The sequence below is a fragment of the Stenella coeruleoalba genome, assembly GCF_951394435.1.
Source record: "Stenella coeruleoalba genome assembly, chromosome: 6".
NCBI classification, from domain to species: Eukaryota; Metazoa; Chordata; class Mammalia; order Artiodactyla; family Delphinidae; genus Stenella; species Stenella coeruleoalba.
In genome coordinates this window covers 39,605,207-39,629,626 of record NC_137151.1, presented here as the reverse complement: position 1 = coordinate 39,629,626, position 24,420 = coordinate 39,605,207, and the positions used below count along the sequence as shown (strand labels likewise).

Sequence of the window (24,420 nt, the reverse complement as noted above, 5' to 3'; positions counted from 1 at the left end):
ATCAGCATCGAGTTGTTTCTATAAGATAGGAATAATTATAGGTTTAGGACATTAAGAATATAAAGATTAGTCAAAAAGTTATAATTCTGCCCCATGTTCTCTCAAAAAAAAAAAAAAAGATTGGGAATGCATACATATTTGTTAAAAGTGACAAAACCAAGGCCATGGTAAATGCTCAATTGTTCAGAGTTGGAGAGGCATAAAATTAGTGAGGGTGAGCATAGAAGGCTCCTAAAGTATTTATAATGTTCTTAAGCTGGATCATGGATTTATGGATGTTTTATTAATTTGCATATCATGTGTTATATATAGTAACATATATAACTCATACATGTATATATATTTGTATGATCAGTTTTTCATAAGTGCAACAAATAGAATATTAATATTTACAAAGTTCCCTTGAGAAAGCTTTTTACAAGCATTACCAATTTGATTTTTTAAACTTTGCTTCTAAGAACAGTAAAATAATTGTCCAGAAACCTACTGCAAATGAGTTTTGATTGGGTGAAACCATAACTGCCCTCAGAAAGTTATAAGAATTGGGATCCCTTCCTCCTTTGAAGGCATGCCTGATTTGGGGTAGAAGTCTTTGTGTTCACACCCAAGAAGCTGGTGTCAGCAGGTCCACTTCATAGGAAAAAAAAAAGATGTCTCACAAGCAGAGAATTGACAGCCAGTCCTTTTTCATTTAGATTTCTCTACATTTTAACCGATTTGTATGCTTACCTCCATCCCTCTTTCATTTAAGGCCTTCTTTCTGTAATCTTTTTTCTTCTCTCTGAATTACATCCTTTAATGTTCCTTTAGTTTAGTGAGAATCTGTTAGTGATAATCTGATGTAATATCTGAAAATATATTTATTTATTCTTCTTTTTTTAAAGTTTTTTTTTAATTGTAGTAAAATACCCATAACATAAAGTTTATCATGTTGACCTTTCTATTTTTTTTTTTTAATTTTATTTTTGGCCGCACCATGCAACATGTGGGATCTTAGTTCCCTGACCAGGGATCGAACCTGCACCCCCTGCAAGGGAAGTCCCTTGACCCTTCTTAATTGTACAGTTCAGTAGTGTTAAGAATATTCACAGTGTGTGACCATCTCCAGAACTCTTTCTGTCTTGCAAAATGAAATTATGCCCATTAAGCAACAACTCCCCATGCCCCTTCTCTCATCTCCTGGAAATCACCATTCTATTTCTGTGTCTATGAATTTAACTTTTCTAGGTACCTCATATAAGAGGTATCATATAGTATTTGTCTTTTTGTGAATGGCTCATTTCACTCAGCATGATATCTTCACGGTTCATCCATATTGTAGCCTGTCAGTATTTCCTTTCTTTTTAAGGCTGAATAATATTCCATTGTACGTATGTATCACAATTTGTTTATACATTCATCAGTCAATGGACATTTGGGTTGTTTCACTTTTGGCTATTATGAATAATGCTGCAGTGGACATAGGTATATGAATATCTCTTTGAGACCTTTAAATTCTTTTAGTCATATACCCAGAGGTGGAATGGCTGGATCATATGGTAATTCTATTTTTAATTTTTTGAGGAACTGCCATACTGTATCCCACAAGTCTGCACCATTTTAAATTCTCACCAACAACCTGCAAGTGTTCCAATTTTTCCATATTCTTGCCAATATTTTTATTTTGTTTCTGTTTTTCTTTTGTTTTTTGTTTGTTCATTTTCTACAGTAGCCATCCTAATGGGTATGAAGTGGTATATACTTGTGGTCATGATTTGCATTTCCTAATGATTAGTGTTGTTGAATATCCTTTTGTGTTCTTGTTGGCCATTTCTATATCTGTTTTGGAGACATGGCTATTGAGTTTTTGCCCATCTTTTTGTTGATGTTTAAGTGTAGTTTGAAAGACAATGATGGTTGAGTACAAATTCCAAGTTTAGAGTTACTTTCTCTCAACCCTTTCCAGATATTATTTCGCTATCTTTTCACATCTCTTATTGCTGCTGAGAATCTCTGTCTAATTGTCATTCTTTTTTGCAGGATGTGTCTTTTCTCTCTAGATGCTTTGAAGATCTTCTTTTTCCTCCTGATAATATTTTTATTTAGCAACCTAACGTGTGTTGTACTTCCTTTTGGGTCATGTCTTTCATCAGCACAGGAGGAAAAACCCTCAATGGTCACCAATCTGACCATTTTTTCTAGCCTAGTCTCTCTATTCCTTCCTTTGTAAACTCTGACTAGGTATGGTAGGTTATTCATTCTAACCTCCAACTCACCTAATCTTTTTGTTTCTCTGTGCTTTCTCTGGCTAACTTCCTTCAATTTGTCTTGCAGTTCACTAGCTGTCTTGCAGTAACTATTGTCTAACCTGCTGGTTAATCCATCTAATGAATTATTTTTTTTAATATTTGCAAGTTATTTTTGCTTCTCATTTATATATATTCCAAGAAGATTTTTTAAAATATTGTACCTTGCTTATTATTTTGAAGCATATATTTTTCTTTAAAACATTCCATGCATTTTTCTTTATCTTACACATAATAATTTTAAAACATGTAGGCTTTGGAGACTTAAACCTATTGTTTATTTTTCTCTTTATTCTTGGTCTTATGTCTCATTTCTTTTAATTTTTTGTTTTAATTTTTTGTTCTGATCAATTATGAGGAGATAGTCTATGGAAATTGTGAGGGCCTGGGTTAAAAATTTTTTTTCTTCCATAGAGGATTTGAATTTGCTTTTGTTGGAGGGAAAAGGAGTGACGATAAGCCAGGAATCACTTTAGTTTGATTTCTCCTCTACCCAACCAATGAATACCTTGTTTATATACTATTAATCTCTTACCTAAGTGTAGACCTATGCTTAGAATTTTTTTTTCATACCCAGGAAAGAGACAGAAAAAAATGTTTTATATTTATTTTAAAAATTATTCTCCTTTTTAAGTAGGCAGATTTTTTATTTCCCACTCACCCAAGGATGTAGATCCTTCTGATATCCTGGGATTGCTCTTGTTTAGCTCTGCTACTTTTTGTGAGTTTAAGGACTGAATCCTCTTGCACTGAGCAACTAATAATCCTGGAATCTGTACATTATCATTACAAGTTTTGGTTCCAGTGGCAACACCAAATCTGTATTCCCACTTCCCTTCCTTTATGATTTTAGCTAACATACAAGTGTGTGTTAGCACTTAGAGATATTCCTGTCTGTCTTATGATCTCAACAATGCATTTAAAAGTTACAATTTAATATACATCAGGGAATTTTGTGGCAATGGAGGGCTTTTATGAATATCTAATCTGCCTTTCTTCAAGAAGTGAGAGTCCCTGGAAATAGTAAATTGAACTTTCTGAGAAACTTGTTCAGAGGTCTTGGCCTGACTTACTTGAAAACAAGAGTTGAGTCAATTCATTATTTTAGTATTTTTATTAAAAAAAGAAAAATATCATTAAACATATTGCAGTTTTTATTCTTCCCCCCCACCCCTTTACTGTGAATTTACCAGGACACTCGAAAACAATGAGACTTGGGCATTAGTGGTGGTCAGAAAAGACATAAAATTTATCTTAGGCATAAAGCTGATAATTAGAAGCTCCAAACTAATAGACAGGAAAAGGGTGAGGATAGAAAATGAGAATTGAGATTGCCTCAGTATATGTTTAGATATGTACTCCTGAAAATACACTTGAGGATCTTACATCTGATAGTTTTAGCTCAGCTCACATATCCTTAAAATTATGGATTGTGCATATCATGAATTCATTCATCAATTCATTAAAAATATTTATTTTGAAGGCAATGTTGTATACGTTTGGGGTGGGGAGCTATAAAGATAAATTAGCAAGGAGCCCACCTTCAAGAAGTATATGTGAAAGTACTAGTATGTTAACAAATAATTATCACATTAGGTAGAAAGGGATTGACCAGATATAGTCCTGTTGAGTTAGGTAGATAAAGAAAATCTTTATGGCTGGACTATATAGGAGAATTGATTAGGTTTTTGTGGTTGAAGGATGATGTTGCCTATCAGCTGGCCTATTCTGCATGAGATTTAGAAAAGTGAAGATGTGATTGGATGTGAGGTCCAGGTAATTCTATATAGATTGGAAAGTTTAGGACAAGGCTGGGAATCTGAGAACACATCAATATGACTGAAGTGTAATAAGATAATTGGCTAAAAATAGTGAGAAATAAGGTTGGAAAGGTAATTATATTCAGATTATACAGAAAGCCAGGCTAAGGAATTTAGATATCACTTTCTGAGTGGTTGGAAGCAATAGAATACCTTGGGGCAACCAAAGGTCATGATCCAGAGCTCTCTAGTCAGAAAAATAACCTGGCAGCAACTAAATCAACTGCTTGAAAGAAGAAAAAGACTGTATGCTCTGCAATAGTAAAGATAGAAATAGATTTGAGAGAGCATGAACTACAGAATTCACAAGGACTAAAAGGTATTCATAGCTTACATTTGGCTATGATTTCCAGTTTCAGAATGCAATGTCTTCTCTAGGCTGTATGATTAAGAGTCAATCAGAAATAAGTAAAAGGATTTTGAGCAGAAGAGACAGCGGAAAAAAACCAAACAAACTCTGGATAACATGTATTTTAGAGGAAATAAAAACTTATTTTATTTTTGCCAGTACCAAGCAATTCAGGGTAAAAAAGCAGAAAGTATTAAGTCCTTGGTTTGGCAAAGTATCCCTCAACCCTGAATTAAGCTGCATGAACACACATACTCTAATATTCACAACAATCCTATGAATTATCTATAATTATCCTCATTTTGCTGATAAAAAAAAGGCCAAAATTTAAGCGATTTAAGGACAAAAAATAGGCACCCAACCTAGAACAGGAAGCCAAATCTTCTCATTACTGTTTCTCAGCAACCAATTAAGTCCAGAGAGTGAAGGAGGAAGAATAAATATTCTGGGTGAGGCAAATAAATATCTGACTTGGCAGGTTTAGCTTTACAGAGGTGTTGTATTACTTTTTCTTCCCTTGAGAAAAGAGGGAACTGGATGAGAATAACTAAAAATAAAAGTAAATTTCAAGTGTTGGGTTGAGAAATGAAGTTCACATACAAAATTTGCCAACTTACCAGAAATTAATGATGAAAGGTAACTTGCAGAATGAGAAGTTGTTGCTTACAGGAGAAATTGAAACATGGGGAATCCCTTTTAAGGGCACTGTGATTAAAAGTTATTTAGAAATAATAAAAAGAATATTGAGCAGGCTCTGTTAAGACTCAAGGATGTAAACTTGGGGTAGAGCCTACCATGCCAGCACGGCACTTCACAGCTGACCCAGAATTGCCAGGCCTCCCTTATTTTACTCCTTTAAATTTTGAACTAGTGAGACTTCCCTGGTGGTGCAGTGGTTGGGAGTCTGCCTGCCAATGCAGGGGACATGGGTTCAAGCCCTGGTCCAGGAGGATCCCACATGCTGCGGAGCAACTAGGCCCATGTGCCACAACTGCTGAGCATGGGCTCTGGAGCCCGTGAGCCACAACTACTGAACCTGAGTGTCACAACTACTGAAGCTCGCATGCCTAGTGCCCGTGCTGTGCAATAAGAGAGGCCACAGCAATGAAAGGCCTGCGCACCACAGTGAAGATTGTCGCCCCTGTAGCTGCAAGTAGGGAAAGCCTGCGCACAGCAACGAAGACCCAACGCAGCCAAGCATAAATAAATAAATAAATAAATGTATTTTTTTTAAAAAAATTGAACTAGTTAGCAGACCTTACAAATCCAGAGTTTTCGCTTTCTGGAAATCTAGCTTGGTGGCATCTTTTGAAAATGATAAAAAGGGAAGATGTAGCAATTAGAAGAGCTAAGTAGCAGCTGCTCTGGGTTTCTAGCAGTATTTGGATTGGAACTGCTGCTCTGGAGTAGTGACTACAGCACTTGGGAGCTAGTTATAACTTGCAGAATCTTAGGACCCTCCCCAGACCTACTGAATCAGAATCTTCCTTTTAAGAGTCTCCAGGTGTCTTATAAATTTGAGTAGCAGGGGTCTGGAGAACCCTAAGAGGTACAGCATGATAGAAAACGTTAAAACTTTATGAAATAAAGGCGAAACCAAGTAAAAGTAGTCAAATGCCACAGATTGGGAACTAAATTGGCCTGCTTTACCTGTTAATATGTTAAAAAGATTTCCTAGTATCCATTGTTTTGAACATTTTAATTTGTTTCTTTAATTTAAATGTGCAATTATATTTTAGCCTAAATTCCATCATTTTTAAAAAAGATGCCTGATTGAATCATCAAGTAATAGCAGCCCAAATATTCATATTGGATGTAATGAATCAAAACATAATTAGATTTCAGTAATTTCTGTAGAATCCACATTGGAGGAATGTTAAAAGGGCTTTAGTTTCTTTGTTCATATCTCTGTCAATTTCTGTTAATTATCCATTTTAAAAATGTTCAACTCTGGTAATACTTTTTGGAAAGTTGAATTGTTTTATTTCATTTCAGTAACAAATTGGCATTTAAAACATAAAATGGCCCATTTGTTGATGGCCCACAGTACTTTCTCCTAACTAGAAAGATGTACCATCAACTAGAGAAGCTATTACTCTAATTTGAATTTTGGTCACCTTGGCTCATAGGACTGCTGCCTGTGTTTGCTCCTAAGTGTTTACTAGTGAATCATTGACTGTTAGTGTAATTTCAATGCTAATTGTTACTTCAGGTTTTCAAATGGCTCAGCAGTAAGACATTAATGATTATTCATGCCTTAAGAAGGGCTGATAAGGGAATGAGATTACAGTCTTGTACAATATTAGCTAACTAATAGTGTAAATTAAATTTTCCCTGAGACAGAAAATAACTGACTTAGAAAGCCAAAAGAATGAAAAACTTCGTTCATTTTTAATTTTCTCTTTCCTGTTGTACAGATATTCAGAGTATCAGAGGGTTAGCTGTGGACTGGGTCTCACGTAATTTATACTGGATTAGCTCAGAATTTGATGAAACGCAAATTAACGTGGCAAGACTAGATGGCTCCTTGAAAACCTCAATTATCCACGGAATCGATAAGCCACAGTGTCTAGCAGCTCACCCAGTCAGGGGGTAAAGTATGATTATTTTTTTAATTTTTCAAAAATTTTACACACTTTTGCTCTGATTTTATGTAAAGCTTTGTTGAATTCAAGACACACACACACATACATACATACATATATATAAGCTATACAGTCAAAAGAGCAAATGTGAACATGGAAGTTGTACGAGATCCCTGGTTAGAGATTTCTGTTTTCTGCATGAAATCAGATTTTTATATATTATTGTAAAATTTTATCAATTTATGTTTCTAAAGAGTGACAGTTCAGAATTTTAAAAAAAAGATGCCAGGAGAAGTTGTTAATTTCATTTCAAATACCAGTTGTTAATAACATATTTACTGTGTGTTAGTATTATGGTCACTGCTAAGTAGATCAGATTCTCCCATCTTCTGGCTAGTCATCATGTACCCATGTAGAGAACTTGGGTAGGGCTAAAAGAAATTCTTTCTCCTGAGTGCTTTCAACTGGAATGATTGAAATGACTTTGTTCCCTTCTCTGGTGCCTGATTTCTCCAAGCCAAGAGGATTCAATCTTGATGAATGACTTTAAATGGAAATAATTTACTGTAGTCATAGTTAAATATTCAGTTGTGAATGTAGGTGCGGGAAAGTAAGTGAGATAATTGTCCTTCAGTGACAGGAAAAAGCAAGTGGTACTTTCTTCCCAGGCAAGTGGCTCAACAATCTGGGGCCTTCCTGAAAAAACATTATCCTGAGCCAAGAATTTACTTTAATATTAACTTTGTTCTTCAATGTATGCTTCTAGTCAACAAGTAGGTCTATATCTAATATTTTTAAACCATATCTCTTTTGAATTAAGGAAACTCTACTGGACGGATGGAAACACAATTAATATGGCAAATATGGATGGCAGTAATAGCAAGATTCTCTTTCAGAATCAAAAGGAACCGGTTGGTAAGTTCTGGTTTTTTTTTTATAGTTAATCACTGTAGTTTTTAATATGACAGATCTGTGCTTGTACAATGGATCTTTGACCTAGAGCCTGAAAGAAAATATTATAGACTAGTAATATAAATTAAATGAGAAATTTATCAATCTTATGGAATCCATTTGGTCCATGTAGGGTAGGGAAGAAACATTCTTTTTCTGGAAAAGAAGTTAAGTTTTTTTGATAAGAGAATTTTTACAATATCTTAAGTATGGAAGTTGCTTAAAACTTAATGTAATTAATAGATATAATATCTTATTCTCACTGGTGAATATCTAATACACCATTTGCTATGGTAGCAATATGATGTACTGAAGCCTCCTCTGATCATCATCATTGTGGCATTATTAATAGTTGCAATGATTTGAGTTTAAGTATTTAATATTTAGTTTTCAGCAATTTTCACTTACTCTGCAGGGTGTTTATTTAGTTTGCCATTCTACCTTTGTTAACCACTGTAACTCATCAGGTAAAATTTCATGGTGCTGAAAGAGAGCTTTGACTCATTCCCATAAGTGATCTTTGAAAATCAAAGTACAAAGATTCTTTTAGAAGATAAAGTTACACTATACTGTTCTTTTCAAATAGATATCTATACATTGTACTATTCTTTTCAAACTGTAATCACTCTTTCCTCATATTCTCTTCTGTTTCTTTGAGAGGCAAGAATTACCATATTGCCTTAATTTATCATCTCAACGTACGTCTTTTTAAAAATCCAATATTGAACCTGAATTTTGATATTATATTAAATGTGCAATGATGGAATATACAAAAGAAAGTCATAATTTTGCTTTGAATTGAATACTGTGTATTTTTAAATCTTGGGGTAAAATCCCTACACCATGAAGCTTTTCAGCAATTTTTTCTTAGTTTTAGAACTGTGGAAGTATACTTTCTTGAAGTATCTCATTTTTAATAGTGATGATTCAATAAAGCAATAATATCAACAAGATTTGCCATAAATAATTCTTTTTATGTGGTCCGTAGAATAAACCTTGTGATGTAAAATGATACTATTAACAACTCTTTTCTCTGGATTGTGTTCTAAGATTTGATACACAATTGAAATTCAAGGTAGTGTTAGACATTAAAGGCAAATTGAAATGCTAATACTTCTGTGTAGAAGATGATAGAACAGAAGAAACAAGGGACTCTACAAGATTAGGACCCATACAAAGGATTTAATTTGGACTAAAGCAATTCAGTTGGTTCTTATCTGGAGTTGTTCAGAATATTTAATACGGAAAAGTGAGTATGACTGAAATAGTATGAGCAAATAAAGTCCTTACATTGTAATGTGGTAGCTATAGGTTACACCAAAATGTTCATTTATACGCTCGTTTTTATAAGGGGAAAAACCTTATCTTCTTTCATACTAAATTTCCATTTTCCTACTCAAAATAAATTAAAGAACAGGTATATATGAAGCTTATATAAAGAAAGTTTGTAAGAAAAAGAATTAGTGTTACTATTTACACTTTGTAGTTGGCCCCTCAGGTGTTATACACCAAGTGATAGTTTTAACTGTGTATGGATGATGATTAAACATCCAGTAACAAATATTAAATGCCTACTTCATGTCAGTTATTGTTATATTTGAAAATTACTTTAAAATAAATTCAGAATTATACTGTTAAATTTTAATTTGTGCAAGATAGACTGTTTTCCCAGAAATAACCCAGAACCTTATTACAAACCATATCTTAAGTCAGCATTAATGAGTATGGCTTGTGAGTCAGACATTCATTTATTCAATAAACAGATTTTTATTGAGTATCAGATTTTGTATTCGGCCTGTTGATAAAAATTTGACATTGTCCTTTTGCTTTAGGGGCACACGAACCTAAATCATTTTAGATCCCATTAAGTGAATTTATCTCAGTGACCTTGAGCAAATTACTGTTAGCTCGGTGGTACTTGCTTTCCTTATCTGTAAGATCAAGGCAAAATGCCTATTTTGTAAAGTTCTCATGAGGATTAAATGAGGAAAACTTATGAAAAGAACATCTGGCCTTTAATAATAGAACCTATCAGGAGTAGTAGTAGAAATTATATTGGGTCCAATAGACTGAAATTTGAATGATTTGATTGTCTGCAGTATTGAGTACGTATAAATGAATTCAGTTAAGAATAAACATAGAACAGAATCCATAGAAATCTAGCAGAGGAACATATGTAACTAAGTGGGCCTCTGAGATGAGCAAATTTTTATGCACATCTATATTGTCTTAATGCTGATGCTAAGAGGCAAACAAGTTTGAAGTACCGGGTTCTGCTCTCAGATCTTCCCAGCATAGCCCCTTAGGACCAATAGACAACTGGGCCCCCATCTTGTTCTAGAAGTTTTTGATGTGATTTACAAATAAGTATTGCTTACAAGTTCCTTCCAGTAACTTTCTACTTCAGGTTACTAGTCATGTCAACCAGGTGCTAAGACTGATGGTGTCTGTGATGCTGAATAACAGACTGTGCTGTCCATGTGTAAATGTGTTCCTCTTGCTGTTTCTCCTATATTCCCTGTCTAACCCTGTGGCCATTTGGCTCTATAGGAGAAGAAAATTTTTTCCTCTATCTTTCTAGGTTCTTTTGGCTGAGGTAGTGCAGGCATACCTCAGAGATATTGCAGATTTATTTCCAGACCACCGAAATAAAGCAAATATCACAATAAAGCGAGTCACATGAAATTTTTGGTTTCCCAGTACATATAGAAGTTATGCTTACACCATACTGTGGTCTTTTAAGTGTGTGATAACATTATGTCTTAAAAAAAATGTACATACCTTAATTAAAAAATACTTTATTGATAAAAAATGCCATCCATCATCTGAGCCTTCAATGAGTCATCGTGGTAATGGCAAAGACCACTGATCACAGATCACCATAATAAATATAATAATAAAAAATTATGAAATATTGTGAGAATTACCAAACCGTGGCACAGAGACATGCAGTAGGCAAATGCTGTTGGAAAAATGGTGCTCGATGCAGGGTAGACTCAAACCTTCAATTTGCAAAAAACACAGTATCCACAGGGTGCAATAAAGTGAAGAGCAATAAAATGAGGTATGCCTGTAATTAAAGTGACAGAAGGCAGATTAACAGGAGAAAAAAAATTAATTATGTAAGTATGGGAGCCCCGTAAGAATGAGACCCAAAGAAGTGACCAAAGCAGGCAGCATTTATACCTTTTAGACAAAGAAACAATTATTTGTGAAGATTTGAAAAAACAAGGGGGTTTGGGCTTGCAGTTCCAAAATAATGAAGTAACAAAGCTTATTTATACTGCTTTCTTGGCCTTGAATTCCCTATCTCTGGTGATAAGGATGCCTTCTATCTTCCTGGTATAGGGAGGATACCTTCCCAATGAGGGAATTAGTCCCTGCTTTCAGGCAAACAAAAGAGGCTCAGAGTATTTTTCTTTCACCAGCTGTTTCTTAAGTAACTTTAATTCAATATAATCAATATGGGGGAAGGGTTGGGGGGAGGGATAGTTTGGGATTGACATGTACACACTGCTATATTTAAAATGGATAACCAACAAGGACCTACTGTATAGCACAGGGAACTCTGCTCAATATTCTGTAACAACCTAATTGGGAAAAGAATTTGAAAAAGAATAGATATATGTATATGTATAACTAAATCACTTTGTTGTACATCTGAAACTAACACAACATTGTTAATCAACTGTACACCAATATAAAATAAAAAGTTAAAAAATAAATTAACAACTATCAACAAGAAAAAAAAAATCAATATGCCAACATAGCACATTTTGGGGTGGCCTGTCCTGAACCCCATCAGCTCTCATTAGCAACTCAGATATTTCTCATAAAAAGAAAGAACAAACACAAATCAATTGGTCAATTTATCTACTTATCGGCAAGTTTTGTTTTGTTTGTTTGTTTTTTAGCACATAGTATAAATATAAAACCAAGTTCTTTTGAATGTAACCCTTATTCATTGCAACCCTGTTAATTGCAATTTTTGATCTATCCCAATAGGCTAGAGAGACTCTTATCTGTAAATTAACTATAAAAAATATTATTGGTGATTAACTTTATAGCAGGAAAGTCTTAACTATATTGTCAGTTTAAATTCTTTATTTGTGAGGAATGGCACCAGTAAAGACAATGCTGGTTTCAAGAGTATTGTAGATACTGATTAAAATAGATTAAAACTGTGTTGCATAGTAACTTTTTTTTTAAGTTAGCATTTTCACTGTGTGCTTGAACCACTTTCTTAAAATATATTCAGCAAGTTATATTGTTTACTAATTTACACAAAATACTGAAATATTTCAGATTATTGTGTTTTCTTTTCTAAAAGTTCTTTTCTTGCTTTTTTTTTTTTTCCTCTCTTAATGGACAATTTAGAGCTGTGATGTGAATAAGTGGACCAAAAAATTTTTTTTTGGTTTATACACAAATTAAAACTGCCTTTTAGTGTAGTATCAAGGTTAAGTCTCATAAGGAAACATTTGATAGTAGAATTTTTGAAATACTCTCAAGAATTCATGCCACTGTAATCCCACTTTATAAGTTTCTTTTAGAACTATCCCCCTGAGATGATTTATAAAATGGAATTTTTCAGTGCTATAAGTGAACATATGAATGTGTGAAAAAATAAGTACAAACCTGTTTTTGTTGGTATACAATGACTGTCATACCTATGAAATACTTACATACATAGGGATATTCGTTACTGTGTTATTTACTCATTGAATTTCACTGATATTTTGCACTGCAGGAAGTTATTGTAATTACTTTCTCATGATGAATCTGTCTGAGCCATCTCTGGCTTAAACTCCTGCCCACTGCATTCCCTGAACCATTTCCATGAAGAAAATTAGGTGATTAAGAAAGCAGGAGCTACTGTTCAGTTGATTTTTCTCCTTTTGCATATTGACTGTCAGATTATAAATTATTTTTGGAAAAAATGTATAGAAAAATGCATGGAAAAAATGTACAAGATGTAAGGAGAAAAAACAATATTCTGTCTCGTAAGGCTGGGAAGTGTCAAATGAAAACAATCATTTTCTATAACCCTTTATGAAACCTGTATTCTCACTGTGAAGTTACACCTTTGTGGTTGTATGCACTTAGCCTGGGATATATGATGAGGATGTCACTTTGGCAACAAAAATAACATAATTATAGTGACTACTTGTTATGGATTTAGAATATATTAAGCACTTGCAAAATGCTTTTCGTTAATCATCTCATGGTAATCATTTCTGGAAGACTTTCTTACTCTTCCTTTATAGATTCAGAAACCGAGGCTTCTTGAAAGAAATGAGTTGCCTGTGATGAATGGTAGAGTTGGGATTCAAAACCAAGTTTATCTGCTTCCAAAGTCATATTAAATCTTAACCATATGCTATGCCTAGAGAGGCTCATTTCATATAGTAATTACCTGACCTCAAGCAAAGATCAAGGAATAAAACTGGTACTTAGTCAAGCATGGAAGGTGGGAAAGAAAAATCTAGAGCTTATGTACTCCTAAGAAATGTGGCAACAAGTAGGACACTGCAGTCAGCTTTTCTAAGCAGCCAGGGGTATGCAAGAACCAGTCTCACCTCTGTGTCAATTTTGCCTCACAGTTAATTATTTCTGAATCTTTAAATGCATGTTTTAAACAGTAATGTCACTGATATACTAGGCCTTCTAGTTGTGGAATTGTTTTCATATTTTAATTCACTGGATTTCCCTTACTTGTTTTCTGTTAAATCCATATGCATGAAATACTTGAAAGAGAAGTGCATAGTGATCTTATCAAAACACCCAACTTGGCATTTTATGAGTGTGTATCACTGAAGACCAAGTAATTGCAGCCTTCAGGCAGTTTGGGCTGAATAACTTTGTTTCTGTTAAATACAAATCAACATTACCATTATACATTGTTGAACTAAATATTTTCAATTAAGATTTATTGCTCAGTCTTGGATACATTAAATGCTTAGAGCAGTTTACAAAATGGGATTTTAATTTACTACTTAAAGCCATTTCAGAGTTTAAAATGTTTATATATTATGAATTTTATCCCTCAAGCCTCATATAAAGCATATTGGCTTGTCAATCAGCATTACCCTTCATGGTTTATTCTTAAGAATCTAGTATAACTACATATTTTATTTTCTTGATGTTTTCTGTTCATTTTAAATGTAATCCCAGGGCTTCCCTGGTGGTGCAGTGGTTAAGAATCTGCCTGCCAAGGCAGGGTAAATGGGTTCGAGCCCTGGTCCGGGAAGATCCCATATGCTGCAGAGCGACTAAGCCCGTGCACCACAACTACTGAGCCTGCGCACCACAAGGAAGAGTAGCCCCCGCTCACCACAACTAGAGAAAGCCCGCACACAGCAACAAAGACCCAACTCAGCCAAAAATAAATAAGTTTTTTTTAAAATAAATAAATTAATGTAATCCCAACCAAAAGTCATTTGTTTACTCAACCTTCAAGTACACCTTCTTGAAACCTACCAAGCATTTTTTTTTATTGTTTAATCATTCTAACCCTTATATGTGGATTTTTAAATCTATTCATGGATAATATTCATAAACACTGTTTACCATATCAAAAGAACTCAGGGACCTCAATTTTTAAAAATAAGGTTAAATTTCTGGATATGTTTCCTTGCTTGATGTAATACAGTTATATATATACTTATTACTCAGCACAGTTATATTTATTATGTATGAAGTTTAATCAACATATAGAGCTATGCACCCCAAAAGAAATGATAATAATAGGTTACCAAAAAGAATGGAGGAATTAACAAACTGATATTAAAATTACACATTCATATACACACAAATAATTTAAATTTGTTACATTTTTTAATCTGATCATTTACTCATTCAAATGTTATGGAGTGTAAAAAAAAAAGTTATTAAAAAAAAGGTTATGAAGTGTATACTAGGTTCCAGACTCTGAAAATAAAACCTGGGACACATTATCAAAGTCATAGTCCAGTAAAGGAAAAAAACAGAAATATAAACCATTTGATGGGACCTTTAGTAGAGTTACACAACAACAAAAACCAATATTGTTCATGAGTACTGTATCCAGACACCATAAAGGTAATGTAAGTAGACACTATAAAAATAGTACAACTAATTCTTGGTGAGAAAGAAAAATAGAGGAATGAGTTGTAACCAAATTGGTGATATTTTGTAACTTCAACTGGACCTTGAAGGAAACATATGCTTTTGTTTTTAAGGTATGACAGAAGAAGGGGCTTTCCTTATTCTTTTTAGTTTTTTTTTTTTGAAGATGTTGGGGGTAGGAGTTTATTAATTAATTTATTTATTTTTGCTGTGTTGGGTCTTCATTTCTGTGCGAGGGCTTTCTCTAGTTGTGGCAAGCGGGGGCCACTCTTCATCATGGTGCGCGGGCCTCTCACTATCACGGCCTCTCGTTGCGGAGCACAGGCTCCAGACGCACAGGCTCAGTAGTTGTGGCTCATGGGCCTAGTTGCTCCGCGGCATGTGGGATCTTCCCAGACCAGGGCTCGAACCCGTGTCCCCTGCATTAGCAGGCAGATTCTCAACCGCTGTGCCACCAGGGAAGCCCTCCTTATTCTTAGTAGAAAAAAAAAAACAGGCTTAAAAGGCACAAAATCATGATATATCTAAAAAAACTGAATTATTCTGCATGTCTGGGGAAAAAAATATCTAATACAAGGGAATATTTAGGATAATATTGACAGGAACTATAATTTTAAAATATTCAAATGACACAATTCAGTGATTTTAAAAATAGTTTGCTCTATTTTACCTATCAAGCTATAAATATAGCTTAGGGAAATTATAAAACTGTAGGCATTAAACCTTTTAAAATGATCTTTTAGAACAAAATACTTCTTAAGAAATAAACTGTCACTGACTCTGTTTTTCCTCTAATTTTGCATGTTATTTTCACAAGGCACATAATTCTAAGAGCTTGAACTATAAGATACATTGTTCCAAGTAAGAGCTTGGGACATTAAGAGCTTGAAATATAAATTGTCCCAAGTAAAATGATTTATGTGAGGGAGAATGGAGGAGATGCTGAAATCCTAACTTGATACAATAAGTAATAAGGAACTAATTAACTTAGGTCTGTAACTGTGTGTCATCAGTGACTTTTTTTGTTTTAATTCATTTATTTATTTATCTTTGACTACGTTGGGTCTTTGTTGCTGAGCACAGGTTTTCTCTAGTTGCGGCGAGTGGAGGCTATTCTTTTTTGTGGTGCACGGGCTTCTCATTGCAGTGGCTTCTCTTGTTGCAGAGCACAGGCTCTAGGCACGCAGGCTTTGGTAGTTGTGGTGTGTGGGCCCCGTAGTTGTGGCTCGCAGGCTGTAGAGTGCAGGCTCAGTAGTTGTGGCGCACAGGCTTAGTTGCTCTGCGGCATGTGGGATCTTCCCGGACCAGGGCTCGAACCCATGTTCCCTGCATTGGCAGGCAGATTCTTAACCACTGCACCACCAGGGAAGCCCCATCAGTGACTTCTTAAAGCGGAGTGAATTGAGAGGATTATTTCAAGGAATCCTTTAGATCAAGTTAAGATGAGGGCAATATAGATACTTGGAGTAGAAGAAAAAAACCAAAAAAGTATTTCCTCTATCCTAGGTTCTCTGTCTAGGGCCCTGGAAATTAGACTGACAACAGACAAATTAAAAAGAGGAAAACAGAGTTTATTAACTCTCATAGCACACATACATATGAGAGAAACTCATTGAAGAGTAACTCAAAGGAGTGGTTAGAACTTGTGCTTATATAGCATCTTACCAAAGAACAATAAATTTGTAGAGAAATAAAAAGATAAAGGAAAAAGGTTTTAAACTTTCAAGGAAGGCGTACTATGAGAAGGTAAATATATGAGGAAAACTAAGGAAAGATAAGGGTCATTTTGGTAACTTTTGTTACATAGATTCCTCTCAGTGCTGTCTCTGGGCTGGTAAATCTAGACCTGTCTCTGGTGATTAAGAGGCTAAGCCCGCTTTCAGCAAAAAGGGAGGGCAGAGAGCTTTGATTTTTGGTGTCTGTTGTTTCTTAATTATCTTCAGGACAAAATAATCTTTAAACCAAAGAGGTCTATTTTGGAGTGGCATATTCTGAATGCCCTACATTCTCAACTTTTTGTTGAATAATATTTTTGAATTGAAATTTTTATTGAGGTAATTTTAGATTCACGTGCGGTTATAAAAAATAATGCAGAGGGGTTCCGTGTGTACTTTATCTAATTTTCCCCAACTGGAATATTATGTAAAACTACAGTAAAATATTACAACTCAAGATATTGACCTTAATACAATCCACCAATCTTATTCAGATTATGTATTATTAGTATTCATTTGTGTGTTTGTATATTTAGATCTGTACAATTTTATAACATGTATAGGTTGCTGTATCCAATATCAGAGTCAAAATACTGAATAAACTGAATTGAGTTCTGTGGATAAGTGGATGGGAAAAAAGAAAAGCAAAATAAGATAATGAATAATTCCAATATCACAACAATCCTTCTTGATACCCTTTTATAACCACACCTACCCCCTCCTCCCCCTTTTTTTCCTCCCCACACTATCTTCCATTTCTAAAATTTTGTCATTTTATTTATTTATTTTGCGGTGTACGCGGGCCTCTCACTGTTGTGGCCTCTCCCGTTGCGGAGCACAGGCTCCGGACGCGCAGGCTCAGCGGCCATGGCTCACGGGCCCAGCCGCTCCGCGGCATGCGGGATATTCCCAGACCGGGGCACGAAACCCGTGTCCCCTGCATCGGCAGGCGGACTCTCAACCCCTGCGCCACCAGGGAAGCCCTAAAATTTTGTCATTTTAAAATGTTATATAAGTGGAATCATACAGTATGTAAGCTTTTGGGTTGACTTTTTCCACTTAGCATTTATCCTTGTAGAGTCATCAAAATTGTTTCATGTGTCAATAGTTTGTTATTGTTGTTTTTTTCTTTCCTTTTTAATGCTGAGTAGTATGCCATGGTATGTACATATCATAGTTTACCTAAACATTCTCCTGTTGAAGGAAATGGGATGATTCCAGTTTCTGACTGAAGCCAAATCCGTCCTCTATACACCGACACTGAATTAAATCTCGGAGACAGTGTTTTGGGTGAAGTAGAAAAGAATAGCTTTATTACTTTGCCAGACAAAGGGGGCCACAGCAGGCTAATGCCCTCAAAACTGTGTGTCTCCACCTTGTGGGGGGTGGGGGGGGGACTCGTGGTGTGAGGAGTCTTATAGTCCTGGGTCAGGGTTGCTGATTAAGATCAGGGGACGGTAAGCGCAGGGCCCGCATTCCTTCAATTCAGACCTTCTCTGGAATGAAGAATGCTTGTCAAGCAGGTAACGTCTTCCATTTGGGGGCTTTAGTTCTGAGAAGAGCTCAAAGATAATGTTATGTATATCCCTTGAGGGGGAACCAGGACACTGCCCCTAGACTGTACTATTGTCTCTTGACTGCTCCTCCCTTATCTCCACATCCCCTCCCTTCCCTGATTAGCAGCTGTTTGAACCTGCCCTTTGGAACTCAGGGAAGGGGACACAGAAAGGCTTTTGTACCCAGGAGGCCCATAGGGTCCTGCTCCATTTCATGACTACAACAAATAAAGCTGTTATAAACATTCATGTACAAGTTTTTGTGTGAACATCCATTTTCATTTCTCTGGGATAAATTCCCAGGAGTGCAATTAGTGGGACCTATGGTAACAATATGCTTAATTTCATAAGAAACTGCCCAGTTCTTTTCCAGAGTGGCTGTACCATTTTACGTTCCAACCAGCAATGTGTCAGTGATATAGTTTTTTCCTACGTCTTTGCCAGCATTTATTTTTGTCACTAGCTTTATTGTAGTCATTTTTGTAAGTGTGTAGTGATACTCATTGTCATTTTAGTTTGCATTTTCCTGTGACGTTAAACATCTTTTTCATGTACTTACTTGCCGTATGTATATCTTCTGTGAGATTTCTGTTCATTCATTTTCCCTATTTTCTAATTCTATTTTTTTTAAACTATTGAGTTTTGAGAGTTCTTTTCAAGATCCTAGTCTTTTGATGGATATGTGGATTGCAAATACTTTGTCTCAGGCTGAAGCATATTTCTGATTGGCTTTCATAGAACAGATGTTTCTAATTTTGATGTATCTGTATAATTGAGAAAATACTGTATTAAAAATTAAGTGCACAATCTGAGTATTTCTCATTAAATTATCTCAAAATTATCATTTGTAGGGATTACCAGAGAAATGGTTGTAAATTTTAAAAATAGGATTTTAGCTTGAAAGGGAAATACAAAAACCTATACTACTAATAAATAGGTAAAATGTATTAAGTACATCTATGTACCAGACACTAGGATATGAGGCCCTTTTATAACCTTCTGATTATTACAGCCTCACAATGGTGAAGTGAGTGTGTAGCCACAAAGGCTACCTAGCCTTCTGTCAGATCAACCCAGAGACGCTTAGACAAAGTGATTGGAGGGTGGCCGTTTATATTTGTGTTCACTTTAGAGAGAATCCAGGGACACAAACAGTAATTTGGGCTTCCTCAGGATATTTATTCTTTTTTTTCTTTTAATAGATCTTTATTGGAGTATAATCGCTTCACAATACTGTGTTAGTTTCTGTTGTACAACAAAGTGAATCAGCCATATGCATACATATGTATGCATACATACATAGGGAGCCTCCCTCCCACCCTCCCTATCCCACCTCTCTAGGTCATCTCAAAACACCGAGCTGATCTCCCTGTGCTATGCTGCTGCTTCCCACTAGCTATCTATTTTACATTTGGTAGTGTGTATATGTTGATGCTACTCTCACTTCGCCCCAGCTTCCCCTTCCCTGACACCATAAAGCATAAACAAGACGAAAAGACAACGCTTAGAATGGGAGAAAATATTTGCAAAGGAAACAATGGACAAAGGATGAATCTGCAAAATATACAAACAGCTCATGGAGTTCAATATCAAAAAAACAAGCAATTCAATTAAAAAACTGGCAGAAGACCTAAATAGACATATCACCAGAGAAGACATACAGATGTCCAAGAGGCACATGAAAAGATGTTCAACATCACTAATTATTAAAGAAATGCAAATCAAAACTGCAATGAGGTATCACTTCACACCAGTCAGGATATTTATTCTTTATCTTACAAAATCTAAGTATTCTCAGAAGGGATAAAGCATTTCTTGAGATAGCCTAATTGTGAGTAGGCAATTAATCCTATTCTACTTCTCCATGGAATAACAATGCTCCTTTGAAGCTAAAAGTTCAATGTTTCAGAGAAAGTGCTGCCCCAGGAATAATCATGCCTGTTTTGGTGTACTATGAAAAGTTCTCCATTTTGGAATATCCAGAACATTATAATTATTCTACGAGTATAGTAGGGCATACAACTTTACAATATTTTCCCATTTTTTGTGTTTTCAATAGCCAGTTTCTACAACTTTCACAATTCCAGAAGCAGAAGTTGTGTTCCATTGTCTGAAGATAACACTACAAAGAAAATATTTAGAAGATTTCAATGTTATTTATACGCGTCTAGAGGCCTTGAAGTTAATCATCTACATTTAAATATCCATAGTATGTTTTTTTCCCTATCTACATCTTTAGTATTCCTCTGTCTCCAGAGATCTCATCATGACCTACTTTCCAGCAAAATTTAAAAGGCCTCATTGAACCTTTTAAAAATTCAAATTTAAAAGATTATAAAAATATACAGTGTTTAAAAGAAATTTCTTAAATTTTGTATTCCAAAATGACCTGGAGAGAGTTCTTCAAGATACTGATGCCTGGGACCAACATAAACCAATTAAATTAGAATTTCTGTGATTGGGATCGGTATTTTTAATAGCTTTCCAGATAGTTATAATGCACTGCTAGGGATGAAAATTTTGAAATTAAATTTGACAAGTGATGGCAAAAATTAGATAATTACTATCCCTAGAAAGCCTCAATTAAAAAAATTTTTTCTATATATTTGCATTTTTGTTTTAATTCCACATTGCATGGTATATTGATTTTATTTTGAGTGATATAAAAAAGAAAAGAAATGAGACACATAGAAATGAACTTTCCAGTCTTAATTGTAACAACACTTAAAACTTAATGGACTTAATTTTTTTAGTGATATATGGAAAATATAGTTAGATTATATTTTTCAAAAATGTGTAGTTGTTTCTTATATCAGTGTATGGAATGTTCCTACTATGAGAGCAGTGATATAATTTTCGCAAGTTACATTGTCTAAATTAAAAAATAAGCTGGTTTAAATCAAAATGTTCAAATAAAATAATATATTAAGTGAAATCTTTGGTTTAAAATAACGAATGTTAGAATCAAAGCAGATGGATTACCTCTGCATTTTTATAATAATAGAAAAGATAGGTAAAAAGGTAGGTTTTTCTTTTCATAAAGGTTTTTCAGTTTAGATGATGACTTTTCTTCCATTGATATACCTATTATATTATTTAATCTCAATTTTCTCTTTTGATTACCAGATCCAGATGATTTTAAAAATAAATATGTCTGGCAGAAATGACTCTATATTACTAATGGCATATTCTTCAGACAGACCTTACAGTCCTTTTGAAGATATTTTAATCTTAGTTACCCATTCTGAGGATCTTCTAGTACAGACATAATTATATTTCTCTGCACAGGTTCCAGGACAGTTTTATGGACATGCTTATATTTGATCTGTTTTCTCATGGCTCTTGACTTAGTATGCTAAAATCATTGAGTAGCTTCAATTACATCAAAACCACTATTAGTTTACTGCTTAATGATTTATCTTTTGAAATTATTCCAATAGATGGATACCAATTAATTCTTCAATGTTATTAAAACCTAAGCATAATAACAAAGTTTAAAAATCTTATGTAAAACATTTATATTAATGAAGTTTAAAAATATGTACTTCTAAACATGCTCATCTATGAATTTAAAATGTACATCATCAGTTTCTTGAATTCATAATAGGATTATTAAAATATTTCAGTTCTCTTGTATACACCTGGAAATAAACACGCTCAAGGGCATTCTGGGGTTAAGCTAATATATCTGACAGGAGAGAAGGTATATGTAGGTGGCTAGGTGACATATCACATACATATATAGATTAAAATAGGAACTTTAATTTTTTTTCCTGTAAACCTTAAAACTATTAATCCTAAACTATTTTATATTAACATTGATATAAAAAATATAAGCCATACCAAGTAGCTCTATTGAATCATTGCCTTTCCTCCCTATTTTCATAATACATGGACATTAGTACAGTAGAAAAATTCTGTCGTGGGGATAATTCAACTTTACTAGGCAGAACTCCTTGAAGACAACTTATAATTTTCATAGTGGAGTTAGTTAAATACCCCATGCCTTCATTCAGTGTTTATAAATTTTCTTCTCTGCTCTAGGCATCATGCTCAGCGCTGAAGGTGAAAAGCTCACAATGACAACAGCTTCTTTCCTCTCAGCACGCACAGTCCAGGGACAAAGATGTTCAGTAGTAAAAACTGGGGAGCTCTGCCCCAAACTCTGCAACTTCTCTGCTCTGTATAACTGATTTACAAAACCTAAGTTCGGGTCTAGAAACTGCAGTTTTAGGTAGATGAGAAAATTCTGATATTGTGGGTTAATCTGGAGTTGAACGTATTCAATATGTACCCTCTCCTTACAAAAAGGAGTTGAAGAAACTTAAACAAACACATTCCCTAAGATGGAACAGATAAGAATATTGATTTTAAAAATCAAGGTGAAGGAAAATAATCGATTATCCTGTTGAAGCCAGAAGTGAAGTTTATGGTATAAATGCAATTCCTTTACAATTGCCAGAGATGGGTCACAAATCTGACTCTTCAGTTTCTTTGCAGTCAAAGCAAAGAGAGAAATATGATCAGTTACAATTTTATATTTTCCGCATAAAGCTTTTTCTGGCACCGAGTCCTGAAAGAGATTTCTCCCATGGGTCCTTATATAAAGAGGTCACACTGTGATATATTATTTCAGACACTATATCCTGGCAAGTATAACAGTGGGTTTCCTATGGCTACTTCTTATACCATCTTTCATTTAAACCAAGGGCACAATGCCAAAGTTCAATTCAGCAAGAGATTCCAAGAGGGAGAAAAACTTAGCAAGCTAAAAATGCAGATAACTCTCTGATGGTTCAGCTTGACTGAGAGGTAAAGTTTGGAATACACAAGGAGATAGGTAACTTTTCTTAAAGGGAATTTTTCATAAATGTATTCATTAATTTGATACTTGCTGAAAATTTGGCAGTAGAAAGTTTGGGGTTATATTTTGTACCATAAATCTATAGTAAAGATATGCTTCATTGCTGTTTAAAGATGGAATTACGTGCTTTAGATGGTCAACTAAGTAGAAGGTAAAATAAACCACTTCTGAAAATTAAGCTGTCTAAACCAGAATTTATTAATACCAGAAAAGATAGATGGAGGTGGCTTAGGAAGTACCTGTAGAATAACCAAACTCTCTCTCATAAAAAAATGGAATGATGGGGCTTCCCTCGTGGCGCAGTGGTTGAGAGTCCGCCTGCCAATGCAGGGGACACGGGCTCATTCCCCGGTCCGGGAGGATCCCACATGCCACGGAGCGGCTGGGCCCATGAGCCATGGCCGCTGAGCCTGTGCGTCCGGAGCCTGTGCTCCACAACGGGAGAGACCACAGCAGTGAGAGGCCCGCGTGCCGCAAAAAAAAAAAAAAGAATGATGAATGATTTTCACCATGAAAGTATTATATCATAGAATATGGCTGTGATAGTTTTTATTTGATTATTTTTTTATAGTAATTAAAGCCAATTACCCACAGTGGTTATCAAAAAAAAAAATCTGAAAATTTTATCCCTGCAGTGTCTAATTTTATGCATTGTGATTTTTCTGGTGAATCTCCCAGACTTTTGTTAAGAAAACATACCAATAAGTCAGTAAATAGCTGGTATATTGTATAGGCTTGTTTTATTATTGCTACTTGCTGAAAACTGGTCCACTCTCTGGATTGGGACTAACTGTAGTTGAGAATATTTTGGATATGGTATCACTTTCTCAATGTACTTGAACTCGTATGATTCTCTCCAATTGTCTTCCTTCTTTCTTTCTTCCTTCTTCCTTTCTTCTTTCTTTCCTTTTCTTCATCTTGGTTTTTTTTTTTTTTTTTTTTTTTTAATAGGGAAGGGACTTTTTTGTAGTTTGTTCACTACATTTTGTGAGGGAGATCCCAGAAACACTTTATTTATTGTATGCCTGAGGATGTGCCCACATGTGCTTTTTCGTTAAGTAGTTGTGGGTCACAGAAGACCAACATGGAGCCACAGTGTTACTGTTACAATGTAGATCATAAGCCTACTGAGAATGCCTGTAATTAATTAGATGTATACCCTTGGCAATCAAAATTTACGTGTCCTGA

At 34.8% G+C, this 24,420-nt stretch overlaps 1 protein-coding gene across 9 annotated transcripts in view; it reads left to right on the top strand.

The window, feature by feature from the left end:
* LRP1B (LDL receptor related protein 1B) overlaps nt 1-24,420 on the top strand; it is a 1,831,517-nt gene that overhangs the window by 1,239,785 nt on the left and 567,312 nt on the right. For all 9 annotated transcript variants that reach the window (XR_013828854.1, XM_079925113.1, XM_079925117.1 and 6 more), the window contains 2 exons: nt 6,872-7,046; nt 7,860-7,954. Coding sequence is in view for 8 of the 9 variants with exons in the window: in XM_079925113.1 (XP_079781239.1) it covers nt 6,872-7,046; nt 7,860-7,954 (270 nt within the window). In the remaining variant the exon portion in view is untranslated. The remainder of the gene's footprint in view (nt 1-6,871; nt 7,047-7,859; nt 7,955-24,420) is intronic.